General features: G+C 42.7%; 1 protein-coding gene across 3 annotated transcripts in view; it reads right to left on the bottom strand.

Moving 5' to 3' along the window:
• Positions 1-308: 308 nt before the first annotated feature.
• The window catches only part of LOC121688630 (zinc transporter ZIP12-like), a 57,824-nt gene continuing 36,945 nt past the window's right edge, over positions 309-21,187 (bottom strand). For all 3 annotated transcript variants that reach the window (XM_042068340.1, XM_042068341.1, XM_042068342.1), the window contains 4 exons: positions 11,386-11,455; positions 10,900-11,058; positions 1,765-1,952; positions 309-671 (listed from right to left, as the gene is read on the bottom strand). In XM_042068340.1, the coding sequence (XP_041924274.1) occupies positions 543-671; positions 1,765-1,952; positions 10,900-11,058; positions 11,386-11,455 (546 nt within the window). In that variant the 3' untranslated portion in view covers positions 309-542. The remainder of the gene's footprint in view (positions 672-1,764; positions 1,953-10,899; positions 11,059-11,385; positions 11,456-21,187) is intronic.

Raw genomic sequence — 21,187 nt, 5'->3', positions numbered from 1 at the left:
AGCTGAGATACTCCTCAAACAGAGCGAGCATCAGTAGGCAGGTCCGTGCATGTGTGTGTGTGTTTTGTTTGTGTGTGTGTGGATGTGTGTGTGTGTGTGCGTGTTTGTGTGCATGTGTGTGTGTGTCAGAAGCTGAGATGCTCCTCAAACAGAGCCAGCAGCAGTAGTGTGTGTGTGCGTGTTTGTGTGCGTGTGTGTGTGTGTCAGAAGCTGAGATGCTCCTCAAACAGAGCCAGCAGCAGTAGTGTGTGTGTGTGTGTGTGCATGTGTGTGTGTGTGTGCGTGTGTGTGTGTGTGTGTGTGTGCATGTGTGTGTGTGTGTGCGTGTGTGTGTGTGTGTGTGTGTGTGTGTGTCAGAAGCTGAGATGCTCCTCAAACAGAGCCAGCAGCAGTAATGTGTGTGTGTGTATGCATGTGTGTGTGCATATGTGTGTGTGTGTGTGTCAGAAGCTGAGATGCTCCTCAAACAGAGCCAGCAGCAGCAGTAGTGTGTGTGTGTGTGTGTGTGTGCATGTGTGTGTGTGTGTGAGTGCGTGTGTGTGTCAGAAGCTGAGATGCTCCTCAAACAGAGCCAGCAGCAGAAGGCAGGTCCATCCCAACAGCAGTCCCACATTCTGCAGCAGGAACAGCAGACCGGGGCGAGAGGAGCACATCCGTGACATCTCTGGCAACTAGAGGGCGACAGAGAGGCATTTAACCATTTTGGGCAACAGAAGGCGATAGAGAGGCATTTAACCATTTTGGGCAACAGAAGGCGATAGAGAGGCATTTAACCATTTTGGGCAACAGAGGGCGACAGAGAGGCATTTAACCATTTTGGGCAACAGAGGGTGACAGAGAGGCATTTAATCATGTGGCAACAGAGAGGCATTTAACCATTTTGGGCAACAGAGGGCGACAGAGAGGCATTTAACAATTTTGGGCAACAGAGAGGCATTTAACCATTTTGGGCAACAGAGGGCGACTTAACCATTTTGGGCAACAGAGGGCGACAGAGAGGCATTTAACCATATGGGCAACAGAGAGGGCATTTAATCATTTTGGGCAACTAGAGCATTTAATTGTCTCTGGCAACTAGAGAGGAGGCATTTAATCATCTTTGGAAAGTGTGTGTGTGTTTGTGTGTGTGTGTGTGCATGTGTGTGTGCGCGTGTGTGCATGTGTGTGCGTGTGTGCATGTGTGTGTGTGTGTGCATGTGCGTGTGTGTGTGTGTGTGTGTGTGCGTGTGCAGTGCATGTGTGTGTATGAGTGTGTATGTGTGTGCATGTGTATGTGCGTGTGTGTGTGCATGTGCGTGTGTGTGTGTGCGTGTGCATGTGTGTGCGTGTGTGTGAGTGCGTGTGTGTGTGTGTGAGTGCGTGTGTGTGTGTGGGCATGTGCGTGTGTGTGTGTGTGTGTGTGTGCATGTGTGTGTGTGTGTGTGTGCATGTGTGTACTCTGTGTGTGTGTGTGTGTGTGCATGTGTTTGTGTGCGTTTGTGTGCATGTGTGTTTGTGTGCGTGTGTTTGTTTGTGTGCATGTGTGTGTGTGCATGTGTGTGTGTGCATGTGCGCGTGTGTTTGTGTGCGTGTGTTTGTGTGCATGTGTGTGTGTGTGTATGTGTGCATGTGTGTGCGCGTGCATGTGTATACTCTGTGTGGGTGTGTGTGTGGCATACCATCTCCACCAGGGACAGGTAGAGGAAGATCCCTGCTGTGTGTGTGTGGGCATGTGTGTGTGTGTGTGTGTGCGTGTGTGTGTGTGTGTGTGTGTGCGCGGCATACCATCTCCACCAGGGACAGGTAGAGGAAGATCCCTGCTGTAACACTGAAAATCCACTGCTGCACCTCCGTCTCCGTGGAAACGAAGAGTCCAATAAACAGGCCAATAAACGCAGTGAGGGCGGAGAGCAGATTCATAAGCACCGCCCACTTTACTGACAAACCAGACGCCAGCAAGACAGCAAAGTCACCTAAAGAAACACACACAGCAAAGTCACCTAAAGAAACACACACATATTTTACAGACGCCAGTAAAACAGCAAAGTCACCTAAAGAAACACACACATATTTTACAGTGCTTCAGACAGAATAATTTACATTTCACATTTTATGGGGAAGCATCTTTGTTTTTTTGATTGACATGGAATTAGGCCCCTGTTTGTGCTGCGCTGACAAAACACGTCATGGCTGCTAGTAGCCGGGGATTTTATAAATGAATATTTTTCCTCCTTCGTATTTGAAAATAATATCGTCCACACGGATGAGTCACAATCCTCAGCTTTTCCCTGTCCACATGCAAACACTGAAACAGAGTTTTACGAAAATCTCCACTTTGGCAAGAGTTTTAAAAAATAACCGAGTGACCGAGTTTAGTGAGTTTTCGTTTGGACGAAAGGCCAAAACACATCAAATATCCGCTACAAGAGGACATGGCCTAAGTTATCACTAGGAAGTGTTAATGTCACCTATCCCTTCAACTTAGGAGGCAAAAGCATAACATATGATGTTCAAATAAATATGAATATAAAATGAATTCTAAAATGGACAGGCAACCAGTGGAGTGAAGCTAAAATAGGTGAAATGTGCTCATACTTTCGTGTGCTAGTTAAAAGATGGGCAGAGGCATTTTGTACCAGTTGCAGACGAGCAATGGAGGACCCGCTAACCCCCATATAAAGTGCATTGCAGTAATCCAGCCAGGTGGTCACAAAGGCGTGGATTACTGTTTCAAAGTGCTGTTTTTGAAGGACTGGTTTAATTTTTGCCAGCTGCCTCAACTGGAAAAAGCTTGATTTTACCACAGATTTAATCTGGCTGTCAAATTTAAGGTCAGAGTCTACTTTTACCCCCAAATTAGTCATGATTGGCTTGTGGTATTGTACTAACAAACCCAGATCAACCAGGGGGGTCACAGAAGTGCCACCGAAGTGCCACCAAAGACCATGACTTCAGTCGTGAACAAACTCTTGCATAAACTGTTGTTGCTCGAGGCTTTGGATTATCGGACTCTATAACCTTGATCGCCAAACTTTTCTGTCAAACGTTAACGTTAAACGTTAAGCCAGCATCAAGGGCTGCAAATAATACCGGGCCAAGGAAACGCTATCTGGAAGAAGAAAGCATCAAATTCCTCCTAACGTCTCTCAAAACTAGTGACTCAATATAAAAGTGAGATCTTCTAAGATTACTTACCCGCTACCTGTGTTCGAGTTATCAAGGAACTGCACGATATCGCTGTTGCTAGCCAACTAGCAAACAAACGTTTAAAAAACAGTTGACACCGGCGAGCCCTCGCCGCGACACGATGCCTCCCCTCAGCTGTGCACCAGGCTGCGACTCATGCGTCCTTCTCAGCGAAAAGATAGTGGAACTCGAAGCCAGAATAGCGACCCTCCATCAGATTGAGAAGGATGAACAGTTCCTCGACACCATTCTCTCCGGAAGTAACGTTACCTCTCTTACACACACAAATGCCAGATGCCCTGATTTCACTCTGTCCTCCAATACTTTAACCATGCCATGCACTAATGCAACTTCTGTCCCTGTTGCCTCTCCCCGGCCTCTGCTGAGAACCAAGCCTGCTCTGCTGGCCAGCTCCACTCCACACCAGCCTGAGCCATGGCGTAGAAGCAAGCATCACAAGCACGGCAGACGGTCCGGACGGCACTCAGGCCCAGCCCAACCTATACGACTGGAAAATCGCTATGCCACTCTGACCGAGGATGAGGTGCCCCTCCAGCCCTGAGACAACCATCCTGGTCCCTCCTCAAAGTCGGCGCCCCCCCGACCCCCTCCTCCCCGGACCTCATCAACCTCCACCCTGGTCATCGGCAGTTCCATGGTTAGAGACCTCTGCATTCCCCCATCATGTAGCGGTCCCTCCAAGGTCTACTGCTTCCCTGGTGCCAAGGTCCTTGACATCCAGCAGAAACTCCCAAGCATCCTGGCCCGCCACACCAAGGTCAACAACATCATCGTACACGTGGGCACGAACGACATCAGAGATAAGCAGTCAGTAGCACTGCAGGAAAACTACAAAACTCTCATCACCACTCTGATGGGCACAGAAAAACGCTTTGTCATCTCTGGGCCTCTCCCTACCTACAGAAAAGGTGCTGAGAGATGGTCCAGACTGTTCGATCTCCACACCTGGCTCAAACGCTACTGCGCTTCCCTAAGCATCCCCTATGTCAACAACTGGGGCTTGTTCTGGGAGAGGCCCAGTATGCTGAAGCGTGATGGTCTCCACCCAAACCAACATGGAGCCAGGCTACTCTCTGACAACATAGCGTCCACACTGAGACATTGACATTCTGTAGAAAATATTACAGATTCACGTCCCCCAGGTATTGATTCGAATGGCATTATACATGTGGATGAGTCTGAGAATGTTTTCTGCAGGGTAACATACAATACTACTACCATAGATCAAGCTGTGTCATGCAATAGCATGACTTATGCTCATAGTTCTATTCCAACGTTGATTCCTACCCAACGTATAGTAAAAAGAAAAGACAAATTTAAAACTAGAAACCTAACAAATATTCTTTCCATACCTCAGCATATTCCTCAAAAGCCAGAGGCATTTTCAGCTAACATGGGTTTACTAAATATAGGTGCACTTACTACCAAAACCTTTGCAATCAATGATTTTATTAGTGAAAAAAAATTGGATTTTCTGTTTCTTGTTGAAACCTGGCTGACTTCAGACAGCGAAGCTGTTCTTGTTGAGACTTGTCCCCCAAATTATAATTTCTTCCACTCAATTAGACAAGGCAAACGAGGTGGTGGAATTGCCTCCATTCTCTCAAACAAATATAGTTGCACACGAGTCAACTTTGGCGAATTCGCTTCCTTTGAGTATATTGCCCTCACTCTGAAGGCTGACCCAGCTGTACTTCTATTAACCTTATACCGCCCTCCTAAACTATGGACTGGCTTTCTCGACCAGTTTTCTGAACTTATGTCGCTCATCATCACTAGCTATGATCGGATAATTGTAAATGGCGACTTCAATATTCATGTCAATAAGACAACTGATGCTAAAGCCAGTAAGTTCCTTAATGTGTTGGACAGTTTAGAGCTAAAGCAGCATGTTACAGGACCCACCCACAACCTTGGCAACACCCTCGATCTAGTCATTTCCAGAGGGATAGAAGTCACAGACTTATCAGTAAATGATATAAATATGTCTGATCATCATTGTGTATCTTTTAATATTGTACTACATACTCCAAAAATTCATCCCGAAATTGCAATCAAATCGCGACTCTTGGACATTAGAGCAGAACAGCAGTTCATAGCTCTTATAGACTCCATAAATTTAGATATTTTACATCATCCCATTGATCAAATGGTAGAGGCTCTCAATCGTGAATTAGGCGCTCTGCTTGACAGAGTGGCACCCTTAAAGACTAAAAAAAGGCCCTGTAGCAAACTGACACCTTGGATGAACGAAAATATCCATGATCTAAAAAGATCATGTAGGAAAGCTGAGAGAACATGGAGAAAAACTAAGTTACAGGTTCACCGTGCCATTCTAAAAGAAAAAATTGCAAATTATAATAGAGCTATTCGGAATGAGAGGAGGAACCACTTCTCTAAGGTAATTGCTGAAAACAGTAGAAACTCTAGGGTGTTGTTCTCTACCATTGATAGGCTATTGCATCAAACACCTTTTGATACACTCAGTCAGGCATCCTCTCTAAGATGCGAAGAATTTGCAGACTTCTTCAAAAACAAAGTCATTTCTATAAGGGAGGCTATTGGTAACACAAGTAATATGTTTGATAGTACACCCAAAAACAGCCCCCCAAAATTAAGGTCCTTTAGCACTATTACTCAATCTGAGCTTGGTAAAATTATAACTCAAACCGGCTCCTCAACATGTGTTTTAGATCCAATCCCTACTACATTCCTCAAAAAAGTATATGATGGCTTAGCTCCCTTTTTTCTCAAGGTAATAAATACCTCATTAGAAACAGGTATATTTCCAACTGCTTTTAAAACCGCTGTTGTGAAACCTTTACTTAAAAAGTCAAATCTTGACCATACCAATCTGAGCAACTACAGGCCTATATCAAATCTATCGTTTTTGAGCAAAGTACTTGAAAAAGTTGTTTGTAATCAGTTAAATACCTTCCTCAACGAAAACAGTATCCTTGAAAAATTCCAATCAGGTTTTAGATCAAATCATAGCACAGAAACGGCTCTAGTAAAAATAGTCAATGATCTCAGACTAGCTACCGACTCAAACAAAGTCTCAATCCTTATTCTTCTGGATTTGAGTGCGGCATTTGACACCATTGATCATAGCATCCTAATTCACCGCCTTGCGAAGTGGGTGGGTCTCTCTGATAATGCTCTAAACTGGTTTCAAACCTACATTACTGGCAGAGATTTTTATATCAGTCTAGGAGATCATGTATCTGAAAAACAAGACTTGCCTTTTGGTGTGGCCCAGGGGAGCTGCCTTGGTCCCCTGCTATTTTCTCTATATATGCTTCCATTGGGAAACGTCATAAGTCAACATAATGTAAACTTCCACAGCTACGCAGATGATACCCAATTGTATCTTTCTGTGGAGCCAACTAACCCAGATGGCCTTTGCTCCCTCACTGCATGCCTAACCTCCATTAATCAGTGGATGAGCAAAAACTTTTTGAAACTAAATGATGACAAAACAGAGGTACTTCTGGTTGGACCAAAACTAAAGCGAGATATTATTCTTAGTAATCTGGGGAACTTGGCACACCAGGTCAAACCAAAAGTAACAAGCCTCGGTGTCATCTTAGATGCAGAGTTAAGTTTTAAGCCCCATATCAGTAAAGTTACTCAGACAGCCTATTTCCACTTGAGAAACATTGCCAAAGTGCGGCCCTTTTTAACTCAACAAGATGCAGAAAAACTAATTCACGCCTTTATCACTAGCAGGTTAGACTACTGCAATGCACTTTTCACTGGTCTTCCCAAAAAACATCTAAAGAAATTGGCACTCATACAGAACTCTGCGGCTAGACTTTTAACTAAGACTAAGAAGAGAGAACACATCACCCCTGTGTTGGCTGAACTGCACTGGCTCCCTATTTCCTATAGAATTGATTTTAAGGTTATGTTAATTACTTACAAAGCTCTGAATGGCATAGCACCTTCATATATCTCTGAGCTTTTAATATCTTATCAACCACAAAGGAAACTTAGATCATCCAATTCTAATCTTTTAATCGTACCCAAAGTGCTCCACAAACAAAGTGGAGAAGCTGCGTTTATCCATTATGCCCCCAAACTATGGAACACCCTGCCTCTGTACATCAAGCAGGCGAGTTCAGTAAATATTTTTAAAAAAGATCTGAAAACATACCTGTACAGGAAAGCTTTTAGTTAACTCATCTTATCCTGTAGACTACATTTTCAGATTATTCTACATCTGCTACTATTGGAGGGCGCAGCCAGCCAGAAGCAGATGGGCTCCCCCTATTAAGTCAGGTTCTGCTCAAGGTTTCTTCCTGGAATATGGGAGTTTTTCCTTGCCACAGTTGCCATATGGCGTGCTTGTGGGGGGTAAGAGGGTTAAGGCTGCCAGTCTTATGACGTCATTTTCTATATTTTTGATATGTTGCTGAGTATATCATAAACAGCAAAGAAAAGTGATTGATAATGACTGACTGACTATTATTGTGTTACATGCTTCAAATGTAAAGCACTTTGAGCTGCATTCTGTGTATGAAAGGTGCTATACAAATAAAGCTTTATTATTATTATTATTATTTTTTTTTTCATTAAAATTTAAAAAGTTAAGAAACATCCAGGCTTTAATGTCATGTAGGCACTCTAGCAAAGGCTTAATACTGTAGGCATCTGACTTTTTAAGAGGGACATAAATCTGTGTGTCATCCGCATAGCAATGAAAAGAAATGCCGTGTTTCCTGAGAATTGAACCAAGGGGGAGAAGATAGAGAGAAAATAAAAGAGGGCCAAGCACAGAGCCTTGTGGTACCCCATATGAAAGGGGGACAGTGGAGGACACAGAGTCACCAACACTAACACAGAAGGTTCGATGTGACAGGTAGGACCTGAACCATTCCAGAGCTGTGCCACTGATGCCCACCCACTGCTCCAAACGGCCAATCAGGATTTCATGGTCCACTGTATCAAAAGCAGCAATCAGATCAATCAGTACAACGCAGTGACCAGAGTCAGTAGCTAAAAAGATGTCATTAAAAACTCTTAAAAGCGCTGATTCTGTGCTGTGCAATGTTTTAAAGCCAGATTGGAAGATCTCAATAATATTTTGTTCATTTAAAAAGTTCATGAACTGGGAATACACAATCTTTTCTAAGATTTTAGACAGAAATGGCAATTTGGATATCGGCCTGAAGTTTGCCAAAACAGTAGAATCCAGTCCAGGTTTTTTTTTAACAACGGATGTTTAAAATGACCTGGAACCACTCCAGAGGTCAGACTGCTATTAATAACTGCAGTAAATGATGGTCCAACAGTCTGAAAAACCTCCTTAAGAAGTGGAGGGATGGATATTATAATCTGGTGAGCCTGAGGGCTTCAAATGACCAACAATATCCTGCACAAAGGGCAGGGTCACAGGCTGAAATGAGTCAAAAACAGCAGAGAAGGGGACAGACACTGAGGGGTCAATGGCAGGTGGTGAAATAAGCGCTCTGGCTGATGTGACTTTATCAATAAAAAAGTGAAGAAAGTTTTCACACACAGCCGGGGAGGCCTCAACTCCAACAGTCTGTGGTGCATTTAAAACAGAGTTGATAACTCACACACACACACAGCAGTCTGTGGTGCATTTAAAACAGAGTTAATAACTCACACACACACACACACACAGCAGTCTGTGGTGCATTTAAAACAGAGTTAATAACTCACACACACACACACACACACACACACACACACAGCAGTCTGTGGTGCATTTAAAACAGAGTTGATAACTCACACACACACACACACACACACACACACATACACAGCAGTGCACAAGACACACACACACACACACACACAGCCGGGGAGGCCTCAATTCCAACAGTCTGTGGTGCATTTAAAACAGAGTTGATAACTTTAAACTAGGGCTGTCAATCGATTAAAAAAATTAATCTAATTAATTACATACTCTGTGATTAATTAATCTAAATTAATCGCATATATAATTTTTGCTGTGAAAGTATTTTAAATATTTAAATTCAAATGAATCATTGAATAATCAGCATTAGTGACATTAAAGTTCAAAGACTCTTTTATTATTATTTTCACTGTTCAAATAATTGCCATAATAATCTATGATATGACCTAATATGCTGAGGAAATAAATTCAAAAGTGCTTCGGAAAGAAGTTTTTTTTTTTTCACATACAAGGCATTTCAGGCCACAGATATAACCTAGGGGACACAATGAAAATAAATTAAAACTCCCCTCAATGTCAACACTGTGATCACAATCACACTGGTGATATGCAAATTCCTTGCTGCAGACATTGCAGAGGACTTTATTTTCAACACTTTATTTTTTATCAACACCATCAGGCCGTTTTTTTAAAGTAAATGTTCCAATCAATGATCCAGGCAGCACGTTTTCTTCTCTCTCCTTCATTTTACAGTCTAATTTTTACTGACTAGAACGGCTCGGGGTCAAAGGTCATACGAATCGATTAATCTGCACTAATTTTTTTAATCAGTTATTTTTTCTCAAATAAATTAATCAGTTATTTTGACAGCCCTACTTTAAACAAAACACGAGGTTTGTGAGAGTTTAACAGGACAATATCAGAGAAATATTTTCTTTTAGCCTCTTTCACAACAGATTGGTACTGATGCCAGCAATCCCTCAGCATTTGAAATGACACTTGTAATTTGTCCTTTTTCCATTTTCTCTCAACTCTTCGGCAATTCTGTCTGGCAGCACAGGTTGTTTCATTCAGCCAGGGCTCCGCCTCTGACTTAGTTTTATGCCGTCTAGTCTTTAATGGAGCCGCAATGTCTATGGCAGTTTCACAGGTGTCGAGAAACCATGAGTTCAGAGCCTCAGTATCATTATACACAGATGCAGGCAATACTCAGTTTTGACTGAAAGCAGTGGTGAAGCGAGCAGCAGCTGTTAAGCAACTGTTTACCTAAAAGTTCATTTTAGGTAAACAGTTGCTAGCACTGGGCGAAAATGTTCTGTTTTCCGGAGATATAATCGTATATTTATTGATATGACTCGTTTACAGACATATTCTAGCATATATGCTCCAGACACGAGTGTCAATTATCATACAATATATTAACGCTGTAAAGGAACAGTTTGGGTTGGCGATATTTACCTTATATCTGCCATGTCCTACGTGTTTAGATCCGCCATGTCCTACGTGTTTAGATCTGCCATGTCCTACGTGTTTATATCTGCCAATATCTGCCATGTCCTACGTGTTTAGATCTGCCATGTCCTACGTGTCTATATCTGCCATGTCCTACGTGTTTAGATCTGCCATGTCCTACGTGTTTATATCTGCCATGTCCTACGTGTCTATATCTGCCATGTCCTACGTTAGATCTGCCATGTCCTACGTGTTTCGATCTGAACTCCTCCTCTGTATAGGGCTAATCATATCTTGACTGAAAATACCTCTGTATATTCCACATGACTTATATTCCACATGAGTCAAATATGCTCTGTATATATAGCACATCATGATAAATATCCAGTCAAAATATTTAATGATACAGGCCCGTTTCACCCAGTGTAGCTTGCTAACAGCTGAAACAAATTAGCTTAAGACCAGGAATAAGCCCTGTTGGTGTAACTGGCCCAAGACTCAGCTGTGGTAACTCGGCCCCTTAACCAAGTCAGATCCTTAATGTGAGTGTGAATGCAGTTATACCCATTTTAGTGTGAGTGTGAATACCCATTTACCCATTTCGTGGGGAATCTCATGGCAAAGGATGGCCAGTGTGGTTGTCATGCCAACTTCTGTAGATGAAGAGAAAGCTGCTCCGATCACCAGGCCATCTGCGAGGTTATGTAGGCTGTCGCCAACAATCACCATGACTGCCAGCAACGGAACTCCCCGCCCTTCACAAACACAATTATACATACACTACACTACCGGTCAAAAGTTTGGAGTCACTTAGATATTTCCATTCTACTCAATTATAGACAGAATAACAGATGAGATCAGAGCGGCAGTTTTCAGATTACATTATCTGCTTACATAATTGCAAAAGGGTTCTCCAATTTTTTCTCAGTTAGCCTTTTAAAATTGTATCAGATTAGTAAACAGAATGTGCCTTTGGAACATTGGATAAATGGAGGCATTTAATCATCTTTGGAAAGTGTGTATGTGAGTGTGAGTGTGTGTGTGTGTGTGTTTGTTGTGTGTGTGTGTGTATGAACACTCACTGCGTGGTGCACTCTGGGTAGGAGCTTCCTCTGGTGGAGTGTCTGGGCATTCTGCCTCCTCTGTAGACCCCTGTATGTGAGAGAGAGTGTGTGTGTGTGTGTGTGTGTTGGAGAGACAGTAAGGAAATAGTGTAAGGGGCGTGTGGCAGAGAGGGAGATCCTATAAAAACATTAAGGAACATGGTGTCTGTCTGTAAACAAGGGGGTGTGAAACTGAAACGTCCACTTTTAGCTGCGTCCATTTTTTGTGGCGTCTTTTCAAGATGCTGACACAGTCACCGTCCTCTCCATCGCGCACGTCAATCTCGTAATCACTAAACGAGCGCGGAGCGAAGGCCCTGATGACTGCTGACCTTTACGCAAGTAGAGGACCACAACCTGACCACTACACAAGTAGAGGACCACAAGCTGACCACTACACAACCTAACCACTACACATTACACAACCTGAACACTACACAACCTGACCACTACACAAGTAGAGGACCACAACCTGACCACTACACAAGTAGAGGACCACAACCTGACCACTACACAACCTGACCACTACGCAAGTCAAAGGGTGCAGAGGAGCACAGCCGCTTCAGTAGGGGTAGATCTCGGAGAGCAGCTGTGCTCCTATTAAGTGGTACCATCGGTTGTTCCATCATATCTGAGAGGTCACCCTTGTGAACACCTACATTTTGCACAAGGAAAGTGCCAATGAAACACACAAGGTTTTTGGGAGTTGATTAAGTACACACAGGTTGCCAGTGGTGTCCCTGAGCGTACTACACGCCTCCCTTCCCCTCTCGCTTCTGCCATTTTAAAGTCTTCCATATTTGGCACATTAGCTGACAACCAGCTGATCCATTCTCACTCACCCATAACATAAATAAACGTGCCCAAATTAGATATTCAATACAAGGGCAACAGCACATAAACAGGATGGTAAACAAATTATATGAAATACACTTATTATAACTGGGCCTTAGTAAAGTGAGTATATGGAATACACTTTTTATAACTGGGCCTTAGTAAAGTGAGTCCAGTATTAAAGGAGAAATATGGCGAGTTTTCACATACAGTAGGTCTCTGTTTCTCAGGTCACCGAGTTTGTCGGTACAAAAAAAAAAAAAAACGGTTTTACGGTTTTACCTGCTTGAGTTGCTACAGTCAGCAGCTAACACAGTCAGGCAGCTACAGCGCTATACTATGGGGGCATGTCTTTGAGTGAGCTCCCATGGGCATGCCCCTAGAACAGCACTGCAGCTGCCTGGCTGCGTTAGCTGCTGGTTATAGCAACTCGAGCAGGTAAAACCGTTTTTCTGTACCGACAGTACTCAGTGACCTTGAGAAACAGAGATCTGTGATTGGATGGATTTTTCCTTGTGCTGGTGCTACAAATTCACCTAAAAGGTTCTCATTTCCCAATAAACCTTACAGCCCTTGACTGCACATTGTTTCTAAATCTAAATCACATTGCACCTTTAAGACTGACTACCTTTGGCCCCTGACTACCCTTGGCCCCGGCCGTGGCGCAACTGGCTGGGGCACTGTTACGACCCCCTGTGCCCTCTTCAGGCTTGGCATAGCCAATGCACTGATAGTGGTGTCTTTGGTTCCACTAATAGGTTAATGATATACACCTGGGTTAATGGGTTGGGCTATATACAGGGTTGTTTCTTTCTCTCTGTCTCTCTCTCTTGCTGGGTCAGGCACATTTCTAATTTGAAGACACATTGATAGATTTCTTTCCTACACACTTCTTATCTCTTTCTTCATCTTTCACTAGGGATGGGCAGAACAAGGCTTTGTGAAACAACGAAACGTTCGAAGAAATTGCGCTGGAATTGTGTCGAGGCGACGCGTAACTCCATGGTGACATCTAGTGGCCAGTTTTGCTAACATCACATTTTGACCGTGAAGCACAACTGCTTCAGACGAAGAATATAAATAGCCAACATGGAACGGAAGATTACATCCACAGCCACGTGGTTCAGTGGTTAACACACTTGCATTCGGCCGGAGCGGCCGGTGTTCGACTCCCTGCTTGTGCTTAAAACGTTCAAAGTCAAAGTCTGCTTTATTGTCAATTTCTTCACATGCCAAGACATACAAAGAGATCGAAATTCTGTTTCTCACTATCCCACGGTGGAGACGAGACATATGTATAGTATATGCCTTCATTAACTAGAACATTATTTCAGTTTCATAGTACATTATCCTTTGGAATATGCTGGAGAGGAAAATGCTACAATGATTTTAAAATGTAGGCTATGCTTATGGCCCAGGGTTTTTTTTGGGAACATGTTGTAGGGAAATAAAGGATACATGAATGAAGCAGGTTAGACTAATCAGGTTCAACATGGGAAAAATAATAAACAAATTTTTTGGATGTCAACATACATTTTTATTTAGGAATAACAGTTGTTCTGCCGTCTTGCCATTTAATCTGTTACTTGTTTTTGAATAAACCTCCCCAGCCTTGGAAAAAATTCTTTCACAAGGCACACTTGTTGGTGGCATGGACAAATATTTTTTTGCCATCACACTTGGTTTGGATAAACCGCTCTCCTCTCCTGCCAGTATTTCAAAGTCTATCTAAACTATCGCTCACTGTCGGTCTCTAGCCTGTCAATTAATCTATATCACTAACCTATCAATCACAAGAATGCACTATCAATCGCTATATGTCGCTATATCTCTCAAAATCTCTCCTCACAAAAAACCCACAAAGATAGCATGTGTTTGAATGACTTTTAAGCATTCTGGGACTTTGTAATTTAGATCAAACAGGTGTTTACTCGGGTAATTGGCTCGCGCGGTAAGTGTGCCACCTGTCCAAACCAAATTGAAACACCACGAAGCCTCACTTAGCCCAGGTCACGTGACATGGGCGTTTTGAACCACACTTCGAAACACTTTTCGAAACACTTGCGTTTCGGAAGCTTGACACTGTTTCGAAACGTCAGCTTCGAGCGTCACATCCCTATCTTTCACTCCTCTTTTGCAACACCATACTGACACTTGCGTTACACCCACACACTTACATACATTGTAATTTTCTCCCCTAGACATCTTGTGACCTGCAGTAATTTAATATTTATTATTACACGGCTCTTCAGAGTGCTTCAGAAAGTTCCATTCACATGAATGGGCCTTCCCAACGTTCGGGCCTATGTTAAATCTATATAAATCACCGGCAAAGTATATAATCACCGCTGTCAATGGCAACGGTTTGATTAACGTCTTTCATATCCCTCCGCAAGAATTCCGTTCACGCAATGGAATTTCATTGAAAGGGAAAGTAAGCTAGTAAGACGTTGCCACGCAACACCTGAAACTGTCAAGTTCTATCTGTGTGGCGAACTATTTATTTTGTCAGCGGAAGACACGAAACGGTAGCAAAATCATTTTTAAAGATTCATTGTGTTTCTTTTCTCGTTTTGGCAAGTAGCCGTGTAATAAGCGGGATAATGTATTGTCCGCCGGTAATTATCAGAAAATAAGTCCCTTCAGGTCGAAGCAAAACCCAACTGCTGCGAGTCGGGGTTCTGTTCTCCCTGTCGGGACTTATTTTCTGATAATTACCGGCGGACAATACATTATCCCTTACATGATTACTTTTAAATAAATATATTTTGGTTGACCAAACCACCTTGTCCGCCTTCCTCTTTTATGTTATAGTCTCGAGCCGGCCGTAACATAAATTGGGGATTCTTGTCTGGAACAACAAACAAGTTGTAAAATTTGGATCCTTTCTGATAACCCGCAAAAATCCAGGTGAGAAGCTCTTGATTGATTCAATTATTGATATCCACTTTTGATAGCCACTTATTTACATGAACGTAAAGTCTGTACGTTGGACGCGGCAGCAGTTTTGGCTGACGAGTATGTGCTCACCCAGAAATCTGTTGACTGTAGATGGGATAACAGTCATGACAGGAGCGACCAGGGTAGACGGAGGAATAGGGATTCCGGCTCCACACAGTCATGACAGGAGCGACCAGGGTAGACGGAGGAATAGGGATTCCGGTTCCACACAGTCATGACAGGAGCGACCAGGGTAGACAGAGGAATAGGGATTCCGGTTCCACACAGTCATGACAGGAGCGACCAGGGTAGACGGAGGAATAGGGATTCCGGTTCCACACAGTCATGACAGGAGCGACCAGAGTAGACGGAGGAATAGGGATTCTGGTTCCACACAGTCCTCTCCCCCAGGTAGCCATGCCCTGACTGCTAAGCAGGAGGTCACATTCTTTTATTGCAGAAAGCTCGGCCATAACATTTCTGAATGTCGTGCTCTTAAGAAAAAGGAAGAGGCTAAATCAGTGGGTTTGATAGCAACTGTTTCAAGGGAAGCCCATGCTGCCACAGCCATCCCACTGGTTATGCTCCTTTTATCACAGAGGGAGAAGTTTTTTCTTTGCCTGGTCAAAATCATAGTGTTGCCATTCGCATTCTCAGAGATACAGGGGCTACCCAGTCTCTTCTGCTGGATGGCGTGCTTCCTCTGTCGGACCAGACTGCGACGGGCAAGAATGTTTGTGTTCGAGGTTTTGAGGCTGTGTCTGTTCCTGTGCCCCTCCACCAGATTCACTTGGCCTCCCACACGGTCGCTGGTAAGGTTGTAGTGGGCGTGCGGCCTTCCCTTCCAGTACCGGGAGTGTCATTTATTCTTGGGAACGATCTGGCGGGAGGTAAAGTTTGCGGGGAAATGTGTGTGGTGTCGTCACCAGTAGGTGTGCCCGTGTCTGAGGTGAGACATTTGTGTAGAGACCGCATTGAAGTGCCAGTTTGCACCGTGGTAAAACAGCTCCCAGATTTAGATTTTGGACAACTGGCTAAGTCTGAGTGTATGAATAAGGTTGACTTGTTAGGCTTGGGGTTGGGGTTAGGGTTAGGGTTGGGTTGGGGTTAGGGTTGGTCAGAGGGGTATTCCAGAAAGGAGGTTTAACAAACACTGAGATAAAACTTAACTTCTGGGTTGTCTGAACCTGTGGCTAAATCCAAGCTGTCGGTTCCAAAACACCGGTTACCAGTTAGTCCAATCAACCCTGTGTTAGATAACCTAGAGTTGTGCGCGTTCACGGCAAACTTATAAAGGCATCATCTATTGAGAGTTGAAACCATGAGTGAAACCGGCGAAACGAAGAGCACCGTATTTTTCAGAGGCGGAGTAGTCGAGGCTTACGAGGAGAGAACTGTAATAACAAAAAAAGAGCAATACTTAAGCGTCTTCGTCCGAGGCCTTGCTTGGCAGAGAATAGCCTAACTGACCGTGTAAATGCGTACATTTAGGATAGCCTATTTAATGTCAAAAGCACAATTAAATAATTCAGTGGACATCATGTATTGTAGCCTATTGACTGCTTTAACCCTTAGAACACACCCTTTCTTCTCTGTTACATTGCTCCGCGACTGTTCATCACAACGAGATAAAACCTTTATTTTATGACAGAGAAGAAGTGGGGCTTTCCAAAGAGACTACGCACTTGTCTGTACGATCAAGTATGAAAATAAAAATCATGAAATTAAATAAAATTGCATCATATTTAAAGTCTATACTTCTCGGCGTTCACCTGCGCACCCATTACTCTCGTTTGAATTACTCGCGAACCCGTGATCGCATAGATATGGCAAGCATATCAGATGAAAGAGGAGAAACAGGGCTATCCATTGGTACCATGGATATCGATCTTTCTGGCTTATAAAAACAGACGAAGTGACTGCAAAATATTAACGTCATGTACACAAACCAACGCTGCACACCCATTACTCTCGGAGTAATTACTCGCGGACCCGTGATCGGATATATATGCCACGTATGTTAGATGAAAGAGGAGACACAGACCTATCATTTGATACCAAATACACCCTTCTGGGTTATAAAACAGATGAAGTGACAGCAAAATAATAACTTCATATAGCTGGACTTACCCCACGATTTTGTCTGTTTTTGTGGCAAAGCATGTTTATAATCCAACGCTATCGTGTGTTTCTCTATGGCAAAACATGTTCATAATCCGGTTTTGAGATCCTAGCAAATTCCTGCATGGCATCCAATTCAAGGCTCACATTGCATCCCAATTTGTTCAACAAAGAAACACCTTTTTTGCCTTTACTTTGTTCATGGCAATGCAGTAAAAAGTTGAGAATCATCATGAGTGCATACACCATAGTCACACATGCTAACAGGCAAACTTGGGTCAAGTCAGGTCAGATCAGTTCGTGTCACAGATATGGAGCGCAGAATGGTCATTTTTCAAAAAATGGCATTTATTTCCGTAAATCACACACCACATATTTCTGTAAATTGCTCAGCCCCAGAGTATCCCTCCAACATGGCAATTATATTGCCCGTTTCAGGACAGTCTGCCCTACACACACATGAAATGCATGTAGAGCTATGAGCTTGCTGTGGTGAGATACAGGTCAAAATATAAGAATTTTTATAATATGATTTTTATATTTTAATTCTTTAAAAATCTAAATAAAATCAATGCTAGTACTAATACATGAAATGATGGCAGATTCCGCTGAAAAAAACAATATATAATATGTGTGTGTGGCACTTACAATGACCAGAATAAATCCTTATGAATAAAGGTAGTGAAAATGCCCTAAAAACAGCTTAGGGTTCTAAGGGTTAAATGATGCTATCTTAAACTAGCCTACCTTGTCACAGATTGAGTGGGCCATAGAATTCTTTGAGAATCCCAAATGTAATTTTCTATTTTAACACGGGTTCTGCAGCTCAAGTTAAACTTTTGCGTCTCCATCATCGGAAGGGTAAAGAATGTCGGAAGGCATGGGTAGCCTATTGGACACATTTCGGTGCACATTTGGAAAATGTAATAAGTGATGCTGACCTGCCAGTTGGTGAAACTACAATTTAATGATTCTCGTGGGTTTGTGTCCAGGAAAACGAATGAAGTTGCGCATGAACTGCTTTAGCGCAAGGCAAACTTTACGCACCGACCGATAGCTTGCCGATATGTTCTGCGTCTCCAATACTAACATTACAAAAACTCGCAGTCAGAGAGCGATCATCGATGCACATAATTTGGAGAGAGGCAAAAAGTGTAGCCTATTGAAAAACTATTTTATCCCAAAGGCCATCGGCATTCTTAACCAAACTAGTAACAACACACATACCTGGCTGAGCTGTTATGTAGCCTAGTCTTAAACTTATTTATTCATTTTCTATATGTTTTCCCTTTTTTGTAGCCTACTGCACTGTAATTATATCTTCAGTGTGTCTGAGATGTTTTTTGTCCATCCGATGTCTGGTGAGCGAAAGGCAAATGTCCACTATGGTGTTGATTTTTTTTATTCTATTCTAATCCATGCGTAGCCTAATGTAGGGATGGAGTCGAGAATGCTTTTCAAGTAGCCAAATTTAGGATTCAGCGGAAAAACTATAGCGCTCTTGTAAAACTCGTTTGGAAAAGAAAGGATAGGCTATGTCGTGGTCTTATCGCCCTCTCACAGCTAATTCCACGGATAAATATTACATGATTTTGTGCTTCTTTCTCAATGGGACCTTCTTCAAAATGAAACGTCATTGCGTGACAAGTGTAAAAATAGCAGCCTGGATGAACATGCTCTGAAATAACCGAACATAATTGAACATAACCTGGTAGGGGGTAGGTTTTGTTCAGGTTAAGTTCAGACCCTATGTTACCATAGTTACTTACATTGCCTGATCATTTTTGAGCTTTCTGGAACTGAAATCCCAGGTTTACCGTTTACTCTGGGTTACATACCCTGTTAACTTCAGAGCCTATGTTACCATAGTTACTTACATAGCCTGAGCATATTTGAGCGTTCTGGAACTGAAATCCCAGGTTTACCGCTAACTCTGGGTTAACATACCCAATTAAGCCAGTAAACCTGCTTTCTGGAATACCCCCCAGGTGAATAATATGCCTGTTGACGCCATTGAGGTAGTTACAGTGGGCATCGCTTTCAAATGGCCACTTCAGTCGCGCATTACGAGTTGTGAAGCTGCGTGAAGCTTTAGTACCACTTTCAGCCACTGTGCGTCGCTCTGCCACTGTACATCGCTCTGCCTGCCACCCCTTTTGAAAAAGCTCGATTTACCTCGATTTAGGCTAATTGGGTATGGCTTAAAGGCTTGACTACACGGTGGTAACGGAAATCGAAATTTGCTGTCTACATTATTGTCAGTGTTGGGTTAACGCAACTATGGTGTGATAATTGAGCCAGTAGAGAAATAACTGTTCAGAATTAATCTGTAGCCTTGGGTAGGCTTCTGCGACGTTTTTAACAGGCTACGCTATAGAGGCTTAGACAACTATGACCCACGTTTTGGTTTCATAAATTAATTTGCCCTACTTCTTGACTGCAATGTAGTCAATTGACTGCTTGACACGTCAATTTTTTTTTTCTGTACAATAAACAAATACATCTGCTTTATGCCGCAGAATTACATTCATATTTGGAACTTACATAGTCCAATGCATCGTTACACTACGTTAGTGTTTCCCAAAACCATAGTAGCAACGAACGTTCGCAACCACTATCGTAAAGTTGTGTAGTTACAACTACACCTCTCGACCTGTGGTAGAATGCTAGTAGAAGCATAGTTCCAGGGATCTTCATGTCAAAGACGTCACTGACGCCAGTTATTTGTTTGCAAATTAATAATTATAAATATATTTAGGTTTCTAATTGATATTTACACTTCTAACCACCATACATCCATATTTTAAAATGCCCAAGGCAGAAAATACATAAATTAAAAGTCAATTTGCAGCCATGTGCACGTAAGTAAAAGTCACACACCTGCAGATAATAAGGTGGTGCGCACTTTTTGACGAGTCAGCTGAGAATATGTAGCCTTTGATTTTCATGGAGGGGGGGGGGTGGTCCTTGTTAGTTTACGCAAACCAAGCCAAGAAGGCTGATTCTGATTTTGATAATATGATCTGCACAAAAGATAAACTTAGGTAAACAACGATGTCAATATTGTTGTCAAAATCTTAACCCAGATTCGAACTCTTGGACAGGGGACTGGTAACTGCTGTGCAACGGCGGCTGTCATCTGCCGGCCTTAACGCAATGCGTCACAGAAGTATGTGCAGGTGCCCGTTCACGTGCTACTAAACGTCATTAACCACCTTAGTCCAGACTACTGAAGTTTGGAAACTATCGTGGTCCAAACTTACAGTACTATGTAAGTACGACAGTTTTGGGAAACAGTCGTAACTTACATGTTGGTTAGTTGAACGATACATCCTGTTAGTAAAAAGCTAACCTCCGTAGTTGTACAGGAAACGCACCCCAGATCAGCTTGTAGGGCATTAGTAATCTGTTTATTTTATTTTATGAAGCCTACACAGTAGATCACATGCCACATTCTCACTTTCAATAGACAGATGCAATAGCCATTGGTCAAGTATTGAGTATAAAGCAATTAAGATAGTACCCTATACAAAAAGTACTTCATACTATCATAAAAATTTGTTAAAACAAATAGCATTTTGCAACTTGACAAAACACTGGATTAAATATCGTAGGCACAGGAGAAAACTTGTACATCCATTGGCCCATGGGGAGATCACATGCCAGTTGCCTCTCCCTTCAGTGCTATGACTCGTTCGGCTGTGAGCTTGTTTCGCCAAAAAAAAAAACTATTGCAGATATCAATGCGTCTTTGTTCATGGGTTTGGCCTCACAGCAGAGGCTTAGACAACTATGACCCACGTTTTGGTTCCGTAATTTGCCCTACTTATTGACCGCAATGTAGTCAATTGACTGCTTGACAGGTTATTTTTATTTTTCTGTACAA

The sequence above is a fragment of the Alosa sapidissima genome, chromosome 17 (genome assembly GCF_018492685.1).
Source record: "Alosa sapidissima isolate fAloSap1 chromosome 17, fAloSap1.pri, whole genome shotgun sequence".
NCBI classification, from domain to species: domain Eukaryota; kingdom Metazoa; phylum Chordata; class Actinopteri; order Clupeiformes; family Clupeidae; genus Alosa; species Alosa sapidissima.
The sequence above is the reverse complement of the archived record's forward strand: the minus strand, read 5'-3'. Positions and strand labels throughout refer to the sequence as shown.